A 16,411-nucleotide genomic window follows, 5' to 3' on the forward strand; every position below is an offset into this window, starting at 1 on the left:
CCATATTTTTGGTTTAGGTAAGAAATTTGACAATGACGAATTAAATGTTAAAATTTTGAAATCTTTGAACAGGATGTGGCAGCCAAAGGTTACTGCGATAATTGAGTCCCAAGACTTGACGTCCATGCCTATGGCTGTGCTTTTTGGAAAGTTGAGAGAGCACGAGCTCGAGTTGAATAGGCTAAGTGTTGAGGAAGCCCAAGGAAAGAAGAAAACATTAGCCCTCAAAACTAAAAGTTCTAAAGGCATGAGTTCAGAAAAGGATGAGGAATATGATGATGAAGACTCAAACAACAAAAAAATGATTTGCATGCTCAGAAAATTCAACAAGTTCATGAATTCGAAAGGCAAGGAACAAATTAAAACGGACCAAAAGAAGAAACAACGATCTTCTTCAAATTATAAGTGTTATGGTTGCGGAGAAAAAGGACATGTTAATGCAGATTGTCCAAACTTCAAAAAGGCTGAAGAAAAGAAGTTTTTCAAGAAGAAAAAAGTTTACATTGTTTGGGAAGATAATGCATCAAACACTTCTAGTTCTAGTGATTCTGTTGAAGAAGCAAACTTATGTTTGACAGCTAACGTTGATGACACTGCAAGCCAAGTAAGTTGCTCTAACCTTGACACTAGTGAATTTGATGTACAAAAAGCTTTTCTTGAATTGCTTGATGAATCTGAAAAATTGAATGCTGCTCATAAAAATTTGAAAAAGGAATTTAAGGAATTGCAAATTAAATATGAGAAGGTATTAGATAAGGAAGTAATTTTGAGAAATAAAATTTGCAACATAGAAATGAAATAGTCTTCAAATATTGAACATCATGTTGAATGTCTTTCATGTAAAAGTCACATGCTTGATATTGATGTTCTTGAAAATCTACTTGAAGTTGCAACTAGAAATTATAATGCTGAAATGCCTATACCTGTTAAAAAGGTTTATAAAAACAAAAGGGTTTTTAAAAGTAAGAACCAAATTAAAAGAACCCGTAGGGTATGGGTAGAAAAAGAAATTGTTTGTTATAGAGATTTAGATGTTGTCAAATGTTTTTATTGTATGAAAAAGGGACACACTTCTAACAAATGTAGAATTAAACATTTTGATGTTCCTAATGGAAAATATGCTTGGATTCCTGTTATCAAGTAATCTGTCTCTAACATCAAAGGATCCAAATGAGATTATGGGTACCAAAACTCTATTGTTTTGTTTTGCAGATTAAGTTTTCAAAGGAAAAGAACATTGTATGGTATCCTGGTAATTTTTAAGAGCTTTAAAAATGATTTATGAATGCTAGATGTGTCTTAGGTTGAAAACTTGGCCCAAATTTGTGTTTTTCAGAAATTAACGTAAATAATCGATTATCTCGACCTCAATATTTGGATTTTAACAATTTTTCTTGTAAATAATCGATTATTTAAAGTAATAATCGATTATCTTAAGTCTCATTGTAAAAAAAAAAAAAAATTTTTAAGAGTCTGTTTTCTTAAAGGGGACTATTACATTTAGGGGAAGTAATTTGAATGAATTAAAAGAACTGAAATTCTTTTTAAATTACCTAATTTAGGGGGAGGATAAAGTTTAGATTTTTTAAAAGGGGTGAAATTTTTTGAGATCTTTTGTAATAATTTTGTGATAAGTGGAAATTATTTGAGGGGGAGAAAAAATTGAGGGGAAGTACTTCCGCTTTTAACTTTTTGCTTATAATAAAAAAAGGGGAGAAAACTTCTAATTTAATTAGTGCAGTTATTACTAACATGTTTGTATGTTTGTAAGTATGAAATCTGTGCATGAAATTAGAAATGCTTTTAACAAGAAGATATTTTTTATCATCATAAAAAAGGGGGAGATTGTTACCAATGAGGAGCATTGGTATCTTAAAGCTACAGTAAAGTTTTGATGATGATGATGATAAAAGCTGGAGAATTGAAGACTCTAAGTGCATCTTTGTTAAAACGCATTTTGTAGAAACAAATGTATAGGATAAATTGTAATGATGTAAAAACTCTTAGAAGTTTTCGTATTTAGTAAGTTATCACGTAAATAATTGATTATTGCACAAAATGATCGATTATCTTTGTCTGATTCAGTATTGTCCAAGTCTCTAGAATATTTGATTGTTCCTCAGGATAATTGATTATCACATTTTTTAAAACCCCATAACGTACACAAATAATCGATTATCACTTACGATAATAGATTATTTCTGGCAATTGGGAAATAACTTTTCAGTTTCTAACCCTGGGCTTATAAATGGGTTTTTCCACATCTCTTAGAATTTTAACTTTTCATTTTGAGAGTATTAGAGCTTTATGCCTAAGGGAAACTCTTTATGAGTGAAAAGGATCTATGCCATTTTGAGAATACAATTTGTCTAAGGAAGTTCTCAAAGTGATAGAGTGCTCTTGCCTGGTCTTGTGAATAGAAGAAGCCTGCGCTCTGTGTGTCAAATGTCAGAGCGGTTCTCTTCAAGTTGGTAGAGTTGTTGCTTCCAGTTCGTGTGTCGAAGGAAACTCTTCCGGTTCATTTGTCGAAGGAAGTTACTCACTGCATTCTTCCAGTTCATTTGTCGAAGGAATGTGTTTTCTATTCTTTGCTCATTTCATTATCTTGTAATCTATACAACTATATTTTTAGTGAAAACGTTAATCACTCTTGATTCGAACCAGTATAAAAATTTTGTGTGTGAATTTTTCTACTCGCTACACTCTTTATAATTTCGCACATCAACTGTTTAATAAAATTTCTTTAAGAAAAATAATTTTATAAAACAAACCATTTTAATTTAAGTTGTGACCGAACACGCTTTCCGCTTATTAATTCTATTCCGTTGCGCAACTCTAAACAAGATACCTATTGTATCTGATACCCACAGTGAGGTGGGGTACAAGAGTGAGACTGAATCTTTCCACTAAGATGTTATGGTTTTGTGGAGGCTCATGGTGGTGGTCATGATGAGGTTATTCATTATGGTGGTACATGTGTTGGTGATCGTAGTGACGATGATGCTCTGAGGAATGCTATGATGATAATGATGGTATCATGTGATGTAGTTAGCATAAGGGTTGTTGAAAAGATAGATGGTTAGTCTATATTTATGATGTTCGTGATATCGTTTAGGATCGAGGATCAATGATCGAGTGATTTAAGATGATTGAATTGTTTTGTGTTATAGGATTAGGAATTATATGGTTAATACTTCTATGTATGAGGTGTTTGATTATGATTGATATAATCAATATGTAAGTATCTTGTTTTATGATTTTTATCGATAGCTTACTCTATACCTGTTCGTATTTATGTGTTATGAATGATATTGTCGGCAATGATCGTATAATGTGTTATATGTGAATAGATGATGTTGGAGATGTTGTTGAGACATGACAGATTCGAGAGATGACGAGGGACAAACTTGAGATTTTCTTTTAAAGTTATTGTGTTTGAACTTTTGAGGCAATGTAATTATAGTTCTTTATTTCCCTCGTTATTTTCATTATTTTTTAATAATGTAGTTAGATAAAGGTTTTGAAACTATTATATTTTTAATAAATTATACATGTTTAATTAACGAGGTTTTTGAAAAGTACATTTCCGCATTATGATAATAGTTCTAAATTTATCGATTTTTGTTACAACTCGTAACATCTTAAATTTGGGGCGTTACAGAAAACATACCTAATACATCATGCATGCATTTAAGCCTCAAATACCCATATGAACAGACCTTGATACATACATTACATCACCTGAATCATCCAAATCCCATCATTATACAGATTATAACCCTAACAAACCCAATATTCTACATATGATTATCATACCCTTTTATAACATATATTTGCATGGTAAAACCCCCAAATATCATAACTTTGTTCCCCTTTAGCATCCAACCCTATTATGGAATAACCCAACAAAAACCATAGATACATTCATAGGGAAAACCTAACAGAAATGTTACATAAACTCTATCTTCATACATACAGAAACCCTTACCCAACCATAACCACAAATGATCATAACCATAATCATGTATACTTGCATCAAAACAAAGTTTATTAATCAAGATAATAAAGAACATATAACATACAACAAACAACAAGGGTAAGTTTCCCTACTCCAAAAACACCACAAATCTACCCTTACATTAATGTTTTATGTAGTTTCTTTGCATCCCTTCTAGAAAATCTCTCTCTCTCTCTCCCTATCTCTCTCTTTTCCATTTGATGTAGGATTTCTAGAGTTTCTAAACAAATGCTCCCTTTTTCCTATGTCTTAGTATTTATAAATCACCCAAATCTTATTTTCTAATATTCCCTCACTTAAAGTAACATATTTTTAAATCCAAATCTCTATCTTTCTTCTCTTCCACATTTAGCCCTTATCTCTTTTATTTTATTTAATTTAACTTGCATGCTTTTACTTCCTATATTCCCATTATTTAATTTATAGACCAATTAATAAAGAATAAATATAATTTTGCCCCTATGCAAAATAATAAACAAAACAAAGGTTTTTCTCAACTCTTTTTTTTCCTATAATTAAACTCACACTCATTCAATCATAAATCATCCTTCCATCAACAAGTCAACACATCATTTTAATAATATTACACACACAAATCACCAAATGAACAACATACCAATCATGTCTTACAATTAAGTAATGATAACATTAAATAATTAACAAAACAAATTATAATTCTATGAAATACCTAAACAACATCAATCACCAATTACACAGCAATAATATTCAATCTTAAAACCACTTTATTTCTAATTACTACATTGTTATTAGGTCTTATAAACTTTATCTGTGAATAGCCACAGAAGTGGTAGTTTTGCCATCGAACATAATTTATAAAATAAAATTTTGAAAATAATTTAGTTAACAATAAAATTTTAAAAAATGTAAACTGTAGTGAAATTGGATTAAAATAAATTATCAAAATTTAAACATATTAATTTGATTTTATTTATTTCTTTAATATTTTAATATTAATTATTTGATTATTTTACTCCTATATTTACATGGTTGAATTAAAATACGTTGAGTTTTAGGATTTTTCTCGCGATACTGCAGAAAAAAATTTCAAAAGAAATTTGTATTATTTTTAATGATTTTTTTGCATTAGTATTTGATTATTTTTATCTCTGTACTCGTTGAATTTCCGTCATCAGAAACAAAGACAATTTTTTAGATATAATCTTATTTTGAAACACGCTTGAATAACAAATGTAAGTAAATGATTAATTTAGTCCTCCTTTCAATTTTTTTCATATTAGTTTTACATTAAAATAAATAAATCTCTAAATTCAGTTATTAATAAAAGAATATAAAGGGAGAAATAATTAAACATCATTCATTATTTTTTTTAAAACGTCACAGAAAATAAAATAAGACACGCGCGCACACACCAAGGATACTATACACACTACACAGAGACACTGAGCTTACTTTACTTTTACCCCATTCCTGTGCAGCTTCATGGGATTGAACTGCCATCATCACTTTGCACCGTTCAAACACCCTCACAATTCTGCAACTTTTTCTGCAGATTCTCATTCCATCTTCCCTTTTGGGTGAACTAGCCGTCTCAATGAGGCTCTTCCAGTTTCCACTCTGCTCCTGAACTGGTATCTCTCTCCTTCTCTCTCCCCCTTTTTTTGGGGGTAACTGGGGTTGTGTGGAAATCTGAAAAATCTTTGCTTTATGGGTTTGATTGTTGAACTGAAGAGTGCCCTTGTTGAGACTTTTAGAGACTGAGCTGGGGATAGAACAAGGACATGCCTTTTATGCTCCTAGGACCTTGATTTGTCTGTTGGAGGAATACAAACTCGAGCTTTTTTCTTTTTTATGGATGAAGTTTCTTGGACCTGAAACACGTTCTTTTGCTCTGTTTCGTTGCTTGAAACTTTATTTTTGTATAATTGTTGTTGCTGCTGTTGGTCATCATGGTATTGCTGAATTTAAGATTTCCATTTGCTCGAATCTGAGAGTTGGAAGGGATGTGGGTGGCAGATTTTTTTCCGTTTCCCATTTTGTCATCCATGAATTATGCGTGTTCCCGAATGTGAGATTAATACTTTTTATTTTATCATTTTTCTGTCAGGTTTTAAATGTTTTAATTTTGTGGCTTGTTCATTGGTAAATGATTGTGTTTTCTTATATTGAGTTGAGAATATCAAGCTTTTTGTTGATGTTATTCATGGTAGTGTCTATCACTCTTGTATGTTTTTCTGATTATGTGGTGCGGTTAAGTTTTATTCAATGCAATATTAGTTTCGTCCATATTATTGAACATAGACATTATATATATATATATATAGCGTTATATTTTTCTTCTTTTTGGTTTTTTCTTTTTCTTTTTTTTTTCTTTTATTTTTTGCGTTCTATTCACGCCCTTTTGTTTAAATAAAACATAACTTCAGGTTAATCGAAAGATGGAGCGCACCAGGCTAAACATGAGAGGCCGTTGCTCTGGTTCAACTCCCTCAGAAGAATCTGCTTTGGATCTTGAAAGAAACTGTTGCAGTCATTCCAATCTGCCTTCCCTTAGCCCACCAACGCTTCAACCCTTTGCTTCAGCTGGACAGCATTGTGAGAGCAGTGCTGCTTACTTCTCATGGCCAAGCCGCTTGAATGATGCTGCTGAAGAAAGAGCAAACTACTTTTTAAACCTACAAAAGGGGGTGCTACCTGAAACCCCTGGTCGGCTGCCAAAGGGGCATCAGGCCACCACATTACTTGAACTTATGACAATCAGGGCATTTCACAGCAAGATACTGCGTTGTTACAGCCTTGGAACAGCAATTGGTTTTCGCATACGACAAGGTGTATTAACAGACATTCCTGCCATTCTAGTGTTTGTTTCCAGGAAAGTTCACAAGCAATGGCTAAGTCCAATCCAGTGCCTACCTACTGCTCTTGAGGTTCTCAAAGATTTTCAATTGAACCTCCCTGATTCAAATTTGGAGTTTGAAATATTTTTAAATGTATCATAAATAGCTGTTAAGTTGTTCTATAGTGCATACTGATGCTGTTAAAATCAATTTTTAATTTCTGAACCAGGGCCCTGGTGGAGTATGGTGTGATGTGGATGTGGTGGAGTTTTCTTATTTCGGTGCACCTGAGCCAGTTCCAAAAGAACAGCTGTACACAGAGATTGTAGATAACTTGCGTGGGGGTGATCCATACATCGGTTCAGGATCTCAGGTGTTTCTGGGATTTCTTAGTTATTGTTTCCTGTGGAAGGACCATTCTAGTTTTACAAAAGATTAGCTGAGTCAATTACTATTGCATATATGTGATGATTAAAGGAGCACTTTTAGCATTTTCATTTAGAAACCACACTGTGTAACTACTGTCCTTTAATTTTATCAAAGAACTTATTCATTTGCTTTGGAGGTTTATTGTGGTCAGAGTCTTTTCTGCGGGAGTCTAGCTTTGCAGTTTACGCTTGCAAATTCAACAAAACATATTAAGTTTTCTGAAGACTGACTTTAATCATGTTTTAATTGGACCTATCCTTTATTAATCTCATTATTGGACTCTCTATGGCCAGGTCTATGGCCTGAATTAGCAATAAATTTTTGAAAACCAGAAATACAGACCTTGATATTTTGTTGGTCTAAGAAAGCAATCATTTGAGATATTTTAACAGTGAAATTAGTATGATCCTCAATCCCCTGTGATTTTGAATTTAATTTGTATGACGTATCCATACCACATAATCCCAACCTATGAAATACCAATTCTTTAGTGATATGTGTATGTGAAGTTCAACGCTTTAAGCATTTATATAAATCCAGTACAACAATAGGAAATATGTTTATATATAGTGTAGATATATCCAAAGACCACCCCTTTATGAACCAAAATTGGAAATTGTTCTCTATATGAATGGCTTCAAGAAAGAAATGAGATTGGTGGTAGTACTATTCTTATATAATTTATGATGACAATAAGATTAGTATGCATCATAGGAATTAATTTGTGATGACAATGATTTATAATTTACTTTAGTATAAATATATTTTTAATTTGGATTTGCAGAATTGCAATTATATAATGGAAATTTTATACATTTTTGAATATGTATATTAGATGTATCATATCCTATATATTTTTATAATAATTGTATTGCATCCAATGCATGCATTGTATCTTAACTGAGCTGAATGTCAGCATTCTAAGTCATCCATAATTATCATAAAATAGCTCTCTTGTTATCCGATAATAGTTCTTTTGATTTCTTCAGAAATTAGTGCAGTTCATAGAAGCATCTCTAGTAGCAAATTTCTGTATGCTTCTTTTGATCAATATATTGGCCTCTAAGCACTTACTTTCTTAGTTCAGGTGGCAAACCAAGAGACGTATGGAACTTTGGGTGCCATCGTGAAAAGCCAAACAGGCAGTCGACAAGTTGGTTTTCTCACAAACCGTCATGTAGCAGTTGATCTAGACTATCCAAATCAAAAGATGTTTCATCCTCTTCCACCCACTTTGGGGCCTGGGGTTTATCTTGGTGCAGTAGAGAGAGCAACTTCATTTATAACGGATGAGCTTTGGTATGGCATATTTGCTGGAATAAATCCAGGTAACACAGTTTTAGGATTCTGATTGATTTAATTGGGTTACTTACATTTTTACTCTCCACAGTCCGTCACTCATCTTGATGTGTTTTTCTTGCAGAGACTTTTGTGAGAGCTGATGGTGCATTCATTCCTTTTGCTGATGACTTTGATATGTGCACTGTTACTACTTCAGTGAGGGGCGTTGGAGATATTGGTGATGTGAAAATAATTGACCTACAGGCTCCAATCAATAGCCTTATTGGAAAACAAGTGGTGAAGGTTGGAAGAAGCTCCGGCTTGACTGCAGGAGTTGTTTTGGCTTATGCCCTAGAGTACAATGATGAGAAAGGCATATGCTTTCTTACAGATCTTCTTGTTGTCGGTGAGAACCAACAAACTTTTGACCTTGAAGGAGATAGTGGAAGCCTCATCATGTTAAAAGGTGACAATGGTGAGAAACCACAGCCAATTGGGATAATATGGGGAGGAACTGCTAACAGGGGCCGCCTTAAGTTAAAAGTTGGGCAACCTCCTGAGAATTGGACTAGTGGAGTGGATCTAGGGCGACTTCTCAATCTACTTGAACTTGATTTGATAACCACTGAAGAAGGACTTAAAGGTTTTTCACTCCTTTCCTAATAGTTTAGGGTTCCTCTATTTTTTTTCTCTTTTAAATTTAGCATTGTCAAATATGGGATTAGAATTTACCTTAGGGTGGTTTATTCCCATGTATGATGCATGGATACAATACAAGTACCAGATACTATGCATATCTCATACAACCTATATGTTTATTTTGGAAATAATAAGATATGATACATAATATATATACATGTTGAAAAATGTATACAAATTATTAAAAACTTGATAAATATATGATTGCAATTGTGGGAATCCAAACTAAAATCACATGTATTGTCGAAATCAAATATTATAAATCATTGTCATCATAAAAGTTTTAGTGCTTTATAAATTAGATGTTTCATTGATAAGTATCAGATATGGATAAAGTATTCTAAACTATCGGATATTAGTAGAGTATCCTAAAATATCAGATACAGATACATGTTGGATACATTTATATGACACAAATTAAAGTATTAGTATATCATAGATTATGAATACCAAAGGTACTTCTATATTAATTGAGCTTAAAAGAAGCCCACAAAATGATCTGGTGGTATTGACGGTAATTTTAGTGGTGCTTGAAGGGATGTTGATGACCTTAATAGGGTTAGTTTCTTTACATGTCTAAAACCAACTAGACAAATCATTTTCTTAAGACCGTTTACTATATTACTGTGGCACTGCTTATTTAAAATGAAGATGGTGTTAAAATATGGACACAACTCATGTAGGTATTATATGGAGACAGGTCTGAAAAGATTGCTTTTTATATTGATTAGGATTATTTTCTGCTGTTATTTCTTGTAGTGGCAGTACAAGAACAAAGAGCCGTGTCAACCACAGTAATAGGCTCTACTGTTGGTGATTCTTCACCTCCTGACGGCATGCTTCCAAAAGACAAAGCTGAGGACAAATATGAGCCACTTGGTCTTCAAATTCAGTCTATTCCGGTAGGAGTTGCACCTAGCAGCCAAGACATGAAGCCATCAATCATGGAGACTGAATTTAAATTAGAAGATGGAATCAAGGTTGGTCCCAGTATCGAACACCAGTTCATCCCGAGCTTCATTGGTCGGTCTCCGTTGCACAAGAACAGCATACATGACAGAATTGCAGCAGAGAATTTGTCTTCATTAAGGAATAACTGTGATGAAGATTTGTGTGTTTCATTGCAGCTTGGTGACAATGAGGCAAAGAGAAGGCGCTCTGAAGCCTCAACTAGTACTGAGGAGCCTCAGTGAAACAATCATTATTTTTCATAAGCTGGAAAAGAACTGACTTATAAGTTTAATCACTCCAGAATGTGTTGTTTATGACCACTGTGGTGTGTGTTTATGCTTAGCAGCTCTGAAAATTGTCAATGATTTATGGTCTTGAAGGGCTATTTAGTTTCTGAAAACGCCTGAAACTCTGAACTAAAGTATGTCACTTTTGAATGAATGTGTGCATACTTTGCCAGTTAACTGCTAGCTCACATTCTATGGCACTGACAATTACGTATATATTCTGATGAACGGATGGCTTGAGTTGGCCTTTTATGTGTTACTTCCCCTTTTCAGCAAAATATAAAATTAGCATAATTTCAAAAGAATTTCTTTTATTGGATTGGTTATCAAAGTGTTCGGAGTAAATTACTTGTTTGAACCAAAATTGCAACCTATCTTCCCAAGTTTCAATGTCCAAACTTCAATCTCTTCTGAATAACCCATCTTTCTCCTTCAACTTAGGTCTAGTCAATGTCTGTATTACGAATTTATTAGGACAATTTTTTATATAAAGAGGAAAAAAAAAAGAAAAAGGTTTATGCATAATGGATATTGACGTCTGTTTATGACTGTTTTTAAAGTGTTATTTCTAATTTATGAAATAAAATAATTTCAATAATGGCACCACGTGGCATTAACAGTGTACAACAACTCGTAGTTACTTTTATTACGTGACAGTAGCAGTGGAATTGAAAAAATCATTGGATTGTAAAAATCCGAATCGCTTCTAATTCTCATTCTTTCAAATAAAAATCGGAATTTATTCTTGAATATTTTTGAATTCCCTTTTTCTTCCTGCTTGGTTCTTCGAATATCCTATTATTCTTATTTTCGTTTACATCAAGTGGTATCTTAGAACCTTACCTTCCAGTTTAAGATTTCATGGTTGACAATACCAGTTTTCAAGCGGCAGTTCGCGAAGCAGAGGAACATCTCAGAGCAAAACTAGATGGAAAATTCATGGAGTGGACAGCCTCCATGCATCAAACGCTCAGATATGTTTCAACAATATATCCAGAACAGTTTATCATCTTCTCCATCATGAGCTACAAAATCTAATCCTTATTGTTGCAATAAGCAATTGGCTCGTCTTGATTTTCCAATATTTAGTGGTGAAGGTATCAAAAGTTGGCTAGTTTACTGTGAAACTTTTTTTTTTTTTCTGTTTACAATAATGTTATAAGGTGAAATTTGTAACAAACTAGAAAATAGATTATTAAATAGATTATTAAAGTAGATAGTTGTATTAAAATAATAAGACGAGCATTTTTATTTTAAAATAATTTTATAATACAATTAGAAATTTTTAAAGCTCGGTTAATTATCTAAATATATTTTATTTTTCTAAAATATTGTTTTCTTTCTTTTTTTCTACTTTTTTTCTAACTTTTCTCATAATTGGAGTCTCTTATTGACGATCAGGAAATGTCTAGGCAATCCTGCCGTCAAGGACAATAATCTAGACCGATCAATTTCTTGTTTTGAATGAGTAAGATTCATTTCCCTTTTCTAGGTTTTCTATAATTTTTTGGTTTCACAGAATTTCTACTCCTGCATGTGTTTGGAGTTTCCTTCTCCTAATTTCTAGTTCCATTTAAGCTTTAAGAGTTGTTTCTATCACCAATTGGTGATATGTAGGTGTTTCTAGAATTTCCTTGTGATGCAAGGCACGGTTTGAGTAATCCTGTGAGTTGGACAGTATATCTCTAAGGTAAGAGAAGCTAAAGTACTTTGATTTTTGAATTTTGTTGTATATATATGATAAGCATGTGAATCATGAACGGTTAAACTAAATTTTTGTTTTAAGGTATTATTGAGATGTATTTTGAATGTTATGGTGTGCCAATCGTTGAACTGTGAAATTAAACTTGATTGAATGATGTTTAATGTGTGATTGGCTATGTTAGAAGTTAGAAATATGTGATAATATGAATTGGTTGTGAACCGAGTCATCTAGTTGTGGTTTGGAGTAGTTTATGCTTGTTTTAAGTCAACTTGGAGGAAGTGAGGTAGTGAAAATGAGAGCTAGGAGTTAAGGGTTGAATTGGTCTGTTGGGATAGTTTGGGTAGGTCTAATGTAACTTGTTTGAGTCATCAAAATGGTCAAAAACATGTTCAAAGTAGTAGATTCTGATTTGGGTCCCTAATTTGATAAATTTGATGTTTTAGAGTAGGAATTGAACCATAAACACTTTAGACTGATAGTAGGAAGGTTTATAACCACTTAATCAAGTCTAATTAGGTGTATAATACAATCTAGGAGTGTTAGAAGTTAGAGAAAAATAGTTAGAATTAGTAAATGGTATCTGAGTTGCATAATTCTGCAGAATATATTCTACAGATTATGCAGACTTGTTGAGCGAATGGTTTTGCACAACGATTCCTCATAACGAGATGCTCTCTGCTTAGGCATTCGCACAACGAGTTTGTGCGCTATGTGAATGGTTGGAGAGGGTTTCTCTCTGTCCGATGATTCGCATAGCGAATCTGGGCGTTGTGCGACTGGTGGTGGTCTGGGATCGCTGCTAATAGCAAAAGGGGGCACACAACGAGTGTTTGAGGGTTTTGGTCTTTGTTTGGGCTTTTGCATAGCGACTTGGGGGCACTATGCGAGGGGTTGAGGCCGGGTACCTCTGCGAGTTAATTCGCACAGCGAGATGTGTCGCTGTGCGAGAAACTCTTGGTTTCGCTCTGCGAAAGTGTGCGCTGAGCGAATTGTCTGAGTTTAGTGTACTCTTTATTTCTTTGTCTTAACTTGAATTAAGTGAAGTGCTGATTGTAATGCAAAGTATGATTGAGTGTGTAGCATGTATATAATTGAGTTATGTTCCAAGTAAAAGTATGTGATTCAAAGTGGCGAATGTATGTGATTCAAAGTGGTGAATGTAAACTTCAATGTAAAATCTCTTGGTGAGATTCAAGTTTGTTTAGAATGAATGCAGGAGCTCAGCCTTGGGGGTTATCCTAAAACTCCAATGGACTTTCACTCTCATACATAGAGGATTGATCCATATCGTGAGGAGTAGCAGGAGGTTTTAGTCTTGGGGGCTTCCAGTATGCCTCAAGGCGTGGTACAGACTAACCTTGTGAGATTGGTAGGGTGAAACCCATTGACAATGGCTTTGCAAAGCAGTAAAGGCCACCACAAGTGCACAACCCGCCATAGCTCAACAATCATTCTAAGTCCGGACAAGTCAAGTCTATGTCATAACATGTTAGGATGGTTCAATTAGTTGTATTGTATGAATACTCTTGTGTAGTTATATGTCATGTGATAACATGAATGCTTTTACATCTAGCTTATCCTTTTTGCTTGTGTTATGTTTTGTATGTGCTGTGTTATTTCATTTTGCAATGATCATCCAATAGATGTGAGCAGAGGGAAATGAGGTTTCAGTGGAGCGGGCTTTGGATGGAGATGATGCAGCAGCTTATACTAGTTTTTCTTTAGTTTTGTACATAGTTTTGTAGTAATCGGTTTGTATTTAAAGTTTTAAATTCTATGGTTATTTTAAGATGATTGTAAAGTTTATACTTTAAATCTTAGACTATAATTGTTCTATTTTATTATTTCTGTGACTACTAATATATGATTTATAACTATATTTTAGGACGATACAAAATTGGCGGTGGTCCATTTTGAAGGGAAGGCCATGCAATGGTATGACGCTTATGTAACAGCATTAAGGTTGAAAAACTTAACTTCTTGGCAGGAATATACACAAATTTTGCTTGATCAATTTAGGGAAGTTTATGAAGATCTTGTGGCTGAATTGATGAAGTTGAGGCAGAAGGGGTCAATAGTGGATTATCAGGCTGAATTTGATTATATTGTATATCGCGTCAATGCATAAACTAGTCACCTAATTTAATTCAACCACGAAGTCAAAATTGGAAATTAAGTTATTTAGTCACTTCTTAAAAATTGAATGATACTTTGGCAATTAAAACAAGTTGATGCACAAGCCTCCAAACAAATCAAACAAATTCGTACATGCACAAATCAGTTCATGCACAACTAACTAGGTGGCATGCAAGGGTATGCAATCAATCAATGTGAACAAAACTGAAATTTGCATGTGATTAATACCATGAAACTATTTTAGCAATGCAACTGGAAAGATGATCTCAACAAAGAAAGAGTAATGGTTCTAATCAGAACTCAATACACCAAAAATCAACCGACGTTCTAGGTCGGTGTTTGAACTATTTATACGATTTGACACATTTCAACTCAAATAATAATTTGAAACACCATTTAATATGTAAAAAGAAATTTAGTATCAGATTTATTCATTTTTAAAGTTAAGAGGCCAATTCTAATTTTAGATTAATCTAATTTTAGATCCAAGTTTACACACTACAAACATATTTAACCCACAAAACTATATAAAGAAACCATGTTTTACAAATCCAAAACCTTTGCATTTTTTATCCGTACTATTAATATCTATTTATTCAAAACATATTTAATATTGTTTAAAAACTATTTAACATTTTACATTCCAAATACAAAACCTCTCCATTTTGTCTATCTACGTTACTAATTTAAAATTTTTAAATTACTAATAACACAGCTTCAATTAGATCTATTTTATTGTACGTTATGGTTCGTAATGAATATACAGATTCAATTTAAACATCACTTTAATAATTGAATATTTTATTTTATTTTAATCAATTACGATTTACGAAATAAGGATCCCGTTATTTTAACACAATTTTTTTGACACAGTTTTGACACACACACGTGTCAAGCTGGCATTGGTTGTTTTTCTTTTTTTTTTTTAAATCTGTGAATCAAAATGAGTAGCGTTTGGAAAATTTGGCATTCCAAATATATCCTTTCCCTGTTACATCACGTTTTGTCTCTCATTTCCTTCTCTCTCTCATTTCCTTCTCTCTCTCTCATATCGTTGTTCTGTGCGTTGTGCTTACCCCCTTGTGTGACATTTGATTTTTGGTTCTCCATTGTCGGCGTTTGGTGGAAATGGAAAGTCCCGAACAACAGCTTCGTTGTAGGAAGGTAAATGCGTTGTTGGGTTTTGGGTTTTTTGTTAGGGTAGTTGGGTTTTTGTGTTGTTCGACTTTTGGGTATTTGTTTTGCGTTGTTGGGTTTTTGGTTTGCGTTGTTAGGTTTTGGGTTTTTGATTTGTNGTCTTCCGTTGTGGATGTTGTGGTGAGGGTTTAGTGTTGGAGGCAGAGGTGGCTGAAGAGAAGGCGAGAAGAACAACTACAACGGCAACTAACGACCACNTTGATCATAGTAACAATGCACTTTTTTCCNCTGCTGTAATGTCTAACAACCAACCGGGAGGATTTTCGAAGACCGATCATGGTGGAATGTCGCAGAACACAGCGGATGGGAACATGAACACCGAACCACAAATGAAGACCTATGTGAGGATGNGAAGAAGAATGTGTCACAAGAGCCAAGCCCTGAGGACACCTTACACCGNAAATATAGGATGTAGAAAAAAGAAGTAGTGATTAATGTATGGTATTTTGAATACCACCAGAACTTCATGTTGTAGTTAAACTTATTTCTTGCAGTATGAAGTTGATCTATGTTTGGTTCCATGTATTTGTNTTATTGAAATTAAGTGGTTTATATTTTGATTTGGTGTACAGATGGAAATGTTTTGAGTTTATTTTGTTGCTTCCAAGGATAAAGTAATGTTTTTGATATAATGATATGGTGAAGACGTTTGTGGTCATTTGTCTGTTGTAAACGACTAGTTGAGTTAAAGTTTAATTTTGAACAACCTGTTACACATAAGGAAGCATGAATGAGATCATAAGGACACCAGTACTAAATTTCTGGCAAATATTTGCGTGAAAAACTGCATTGTAATCGATTACAATGCAGTGTAAACGATTACGCGAGCCTGCAGAGGTTTCTGCACATCCTGATCATCTGTAGGAGCCACCAAAAACAACATAGGGGACCA

At 33.5% G+C, this 16,411-nt stretch overlaps 1 protein-coding gene across 1 annotated transcript; it reads left to right on the plus strand.

Moving 5' to 3' along the window:
- The first annotated feature begins 5,415 nt into the window (after nucleotides 1–5,415).
- On the plus strand, nucleotides 5,416–10,740 carry LOC106762367. Its single transcript, XM_014646241.2, has 6 exons — nucleotides 5,416–5,628; nucleotides 6,424–6,924; nucleotides 7,064–7,207; nucleotides 8,351–8,591; nucleotides 8,687–9,187; nucleotides 10,003–10,740. The coding sequence occupies exons 2-6, from the start codon at nucleotides 6,436–6,438 to the stop codon at nucleotides 10,434–10,436; spliced, it is 1,809 nt and encodes a 602-aa protein (XP_014501727.1). The 5' UTR covers nucleotides 5,416–5,628; nucleotides 6,424–6,435; the 3' UTR covers nucleotides 10,437–10,740.
- Nucleotides 10,741–16,411: the final 5,671 nt, after the last annotated feature.

Source organism: Vigna radiata, chromosome 5 (genome assembly GCF_000741045.1).
Source record: "Vigna radiata var. radiata cultivar VC1973A chromosome 5, Vradiata_ver6, whole genome shotgun sequence".
NCBI lineage: Eukaryota > Viridiplantae > Streptophyta > Magnoliopsida > Fabales > Fabaceae > Vigna > Vigna radiata.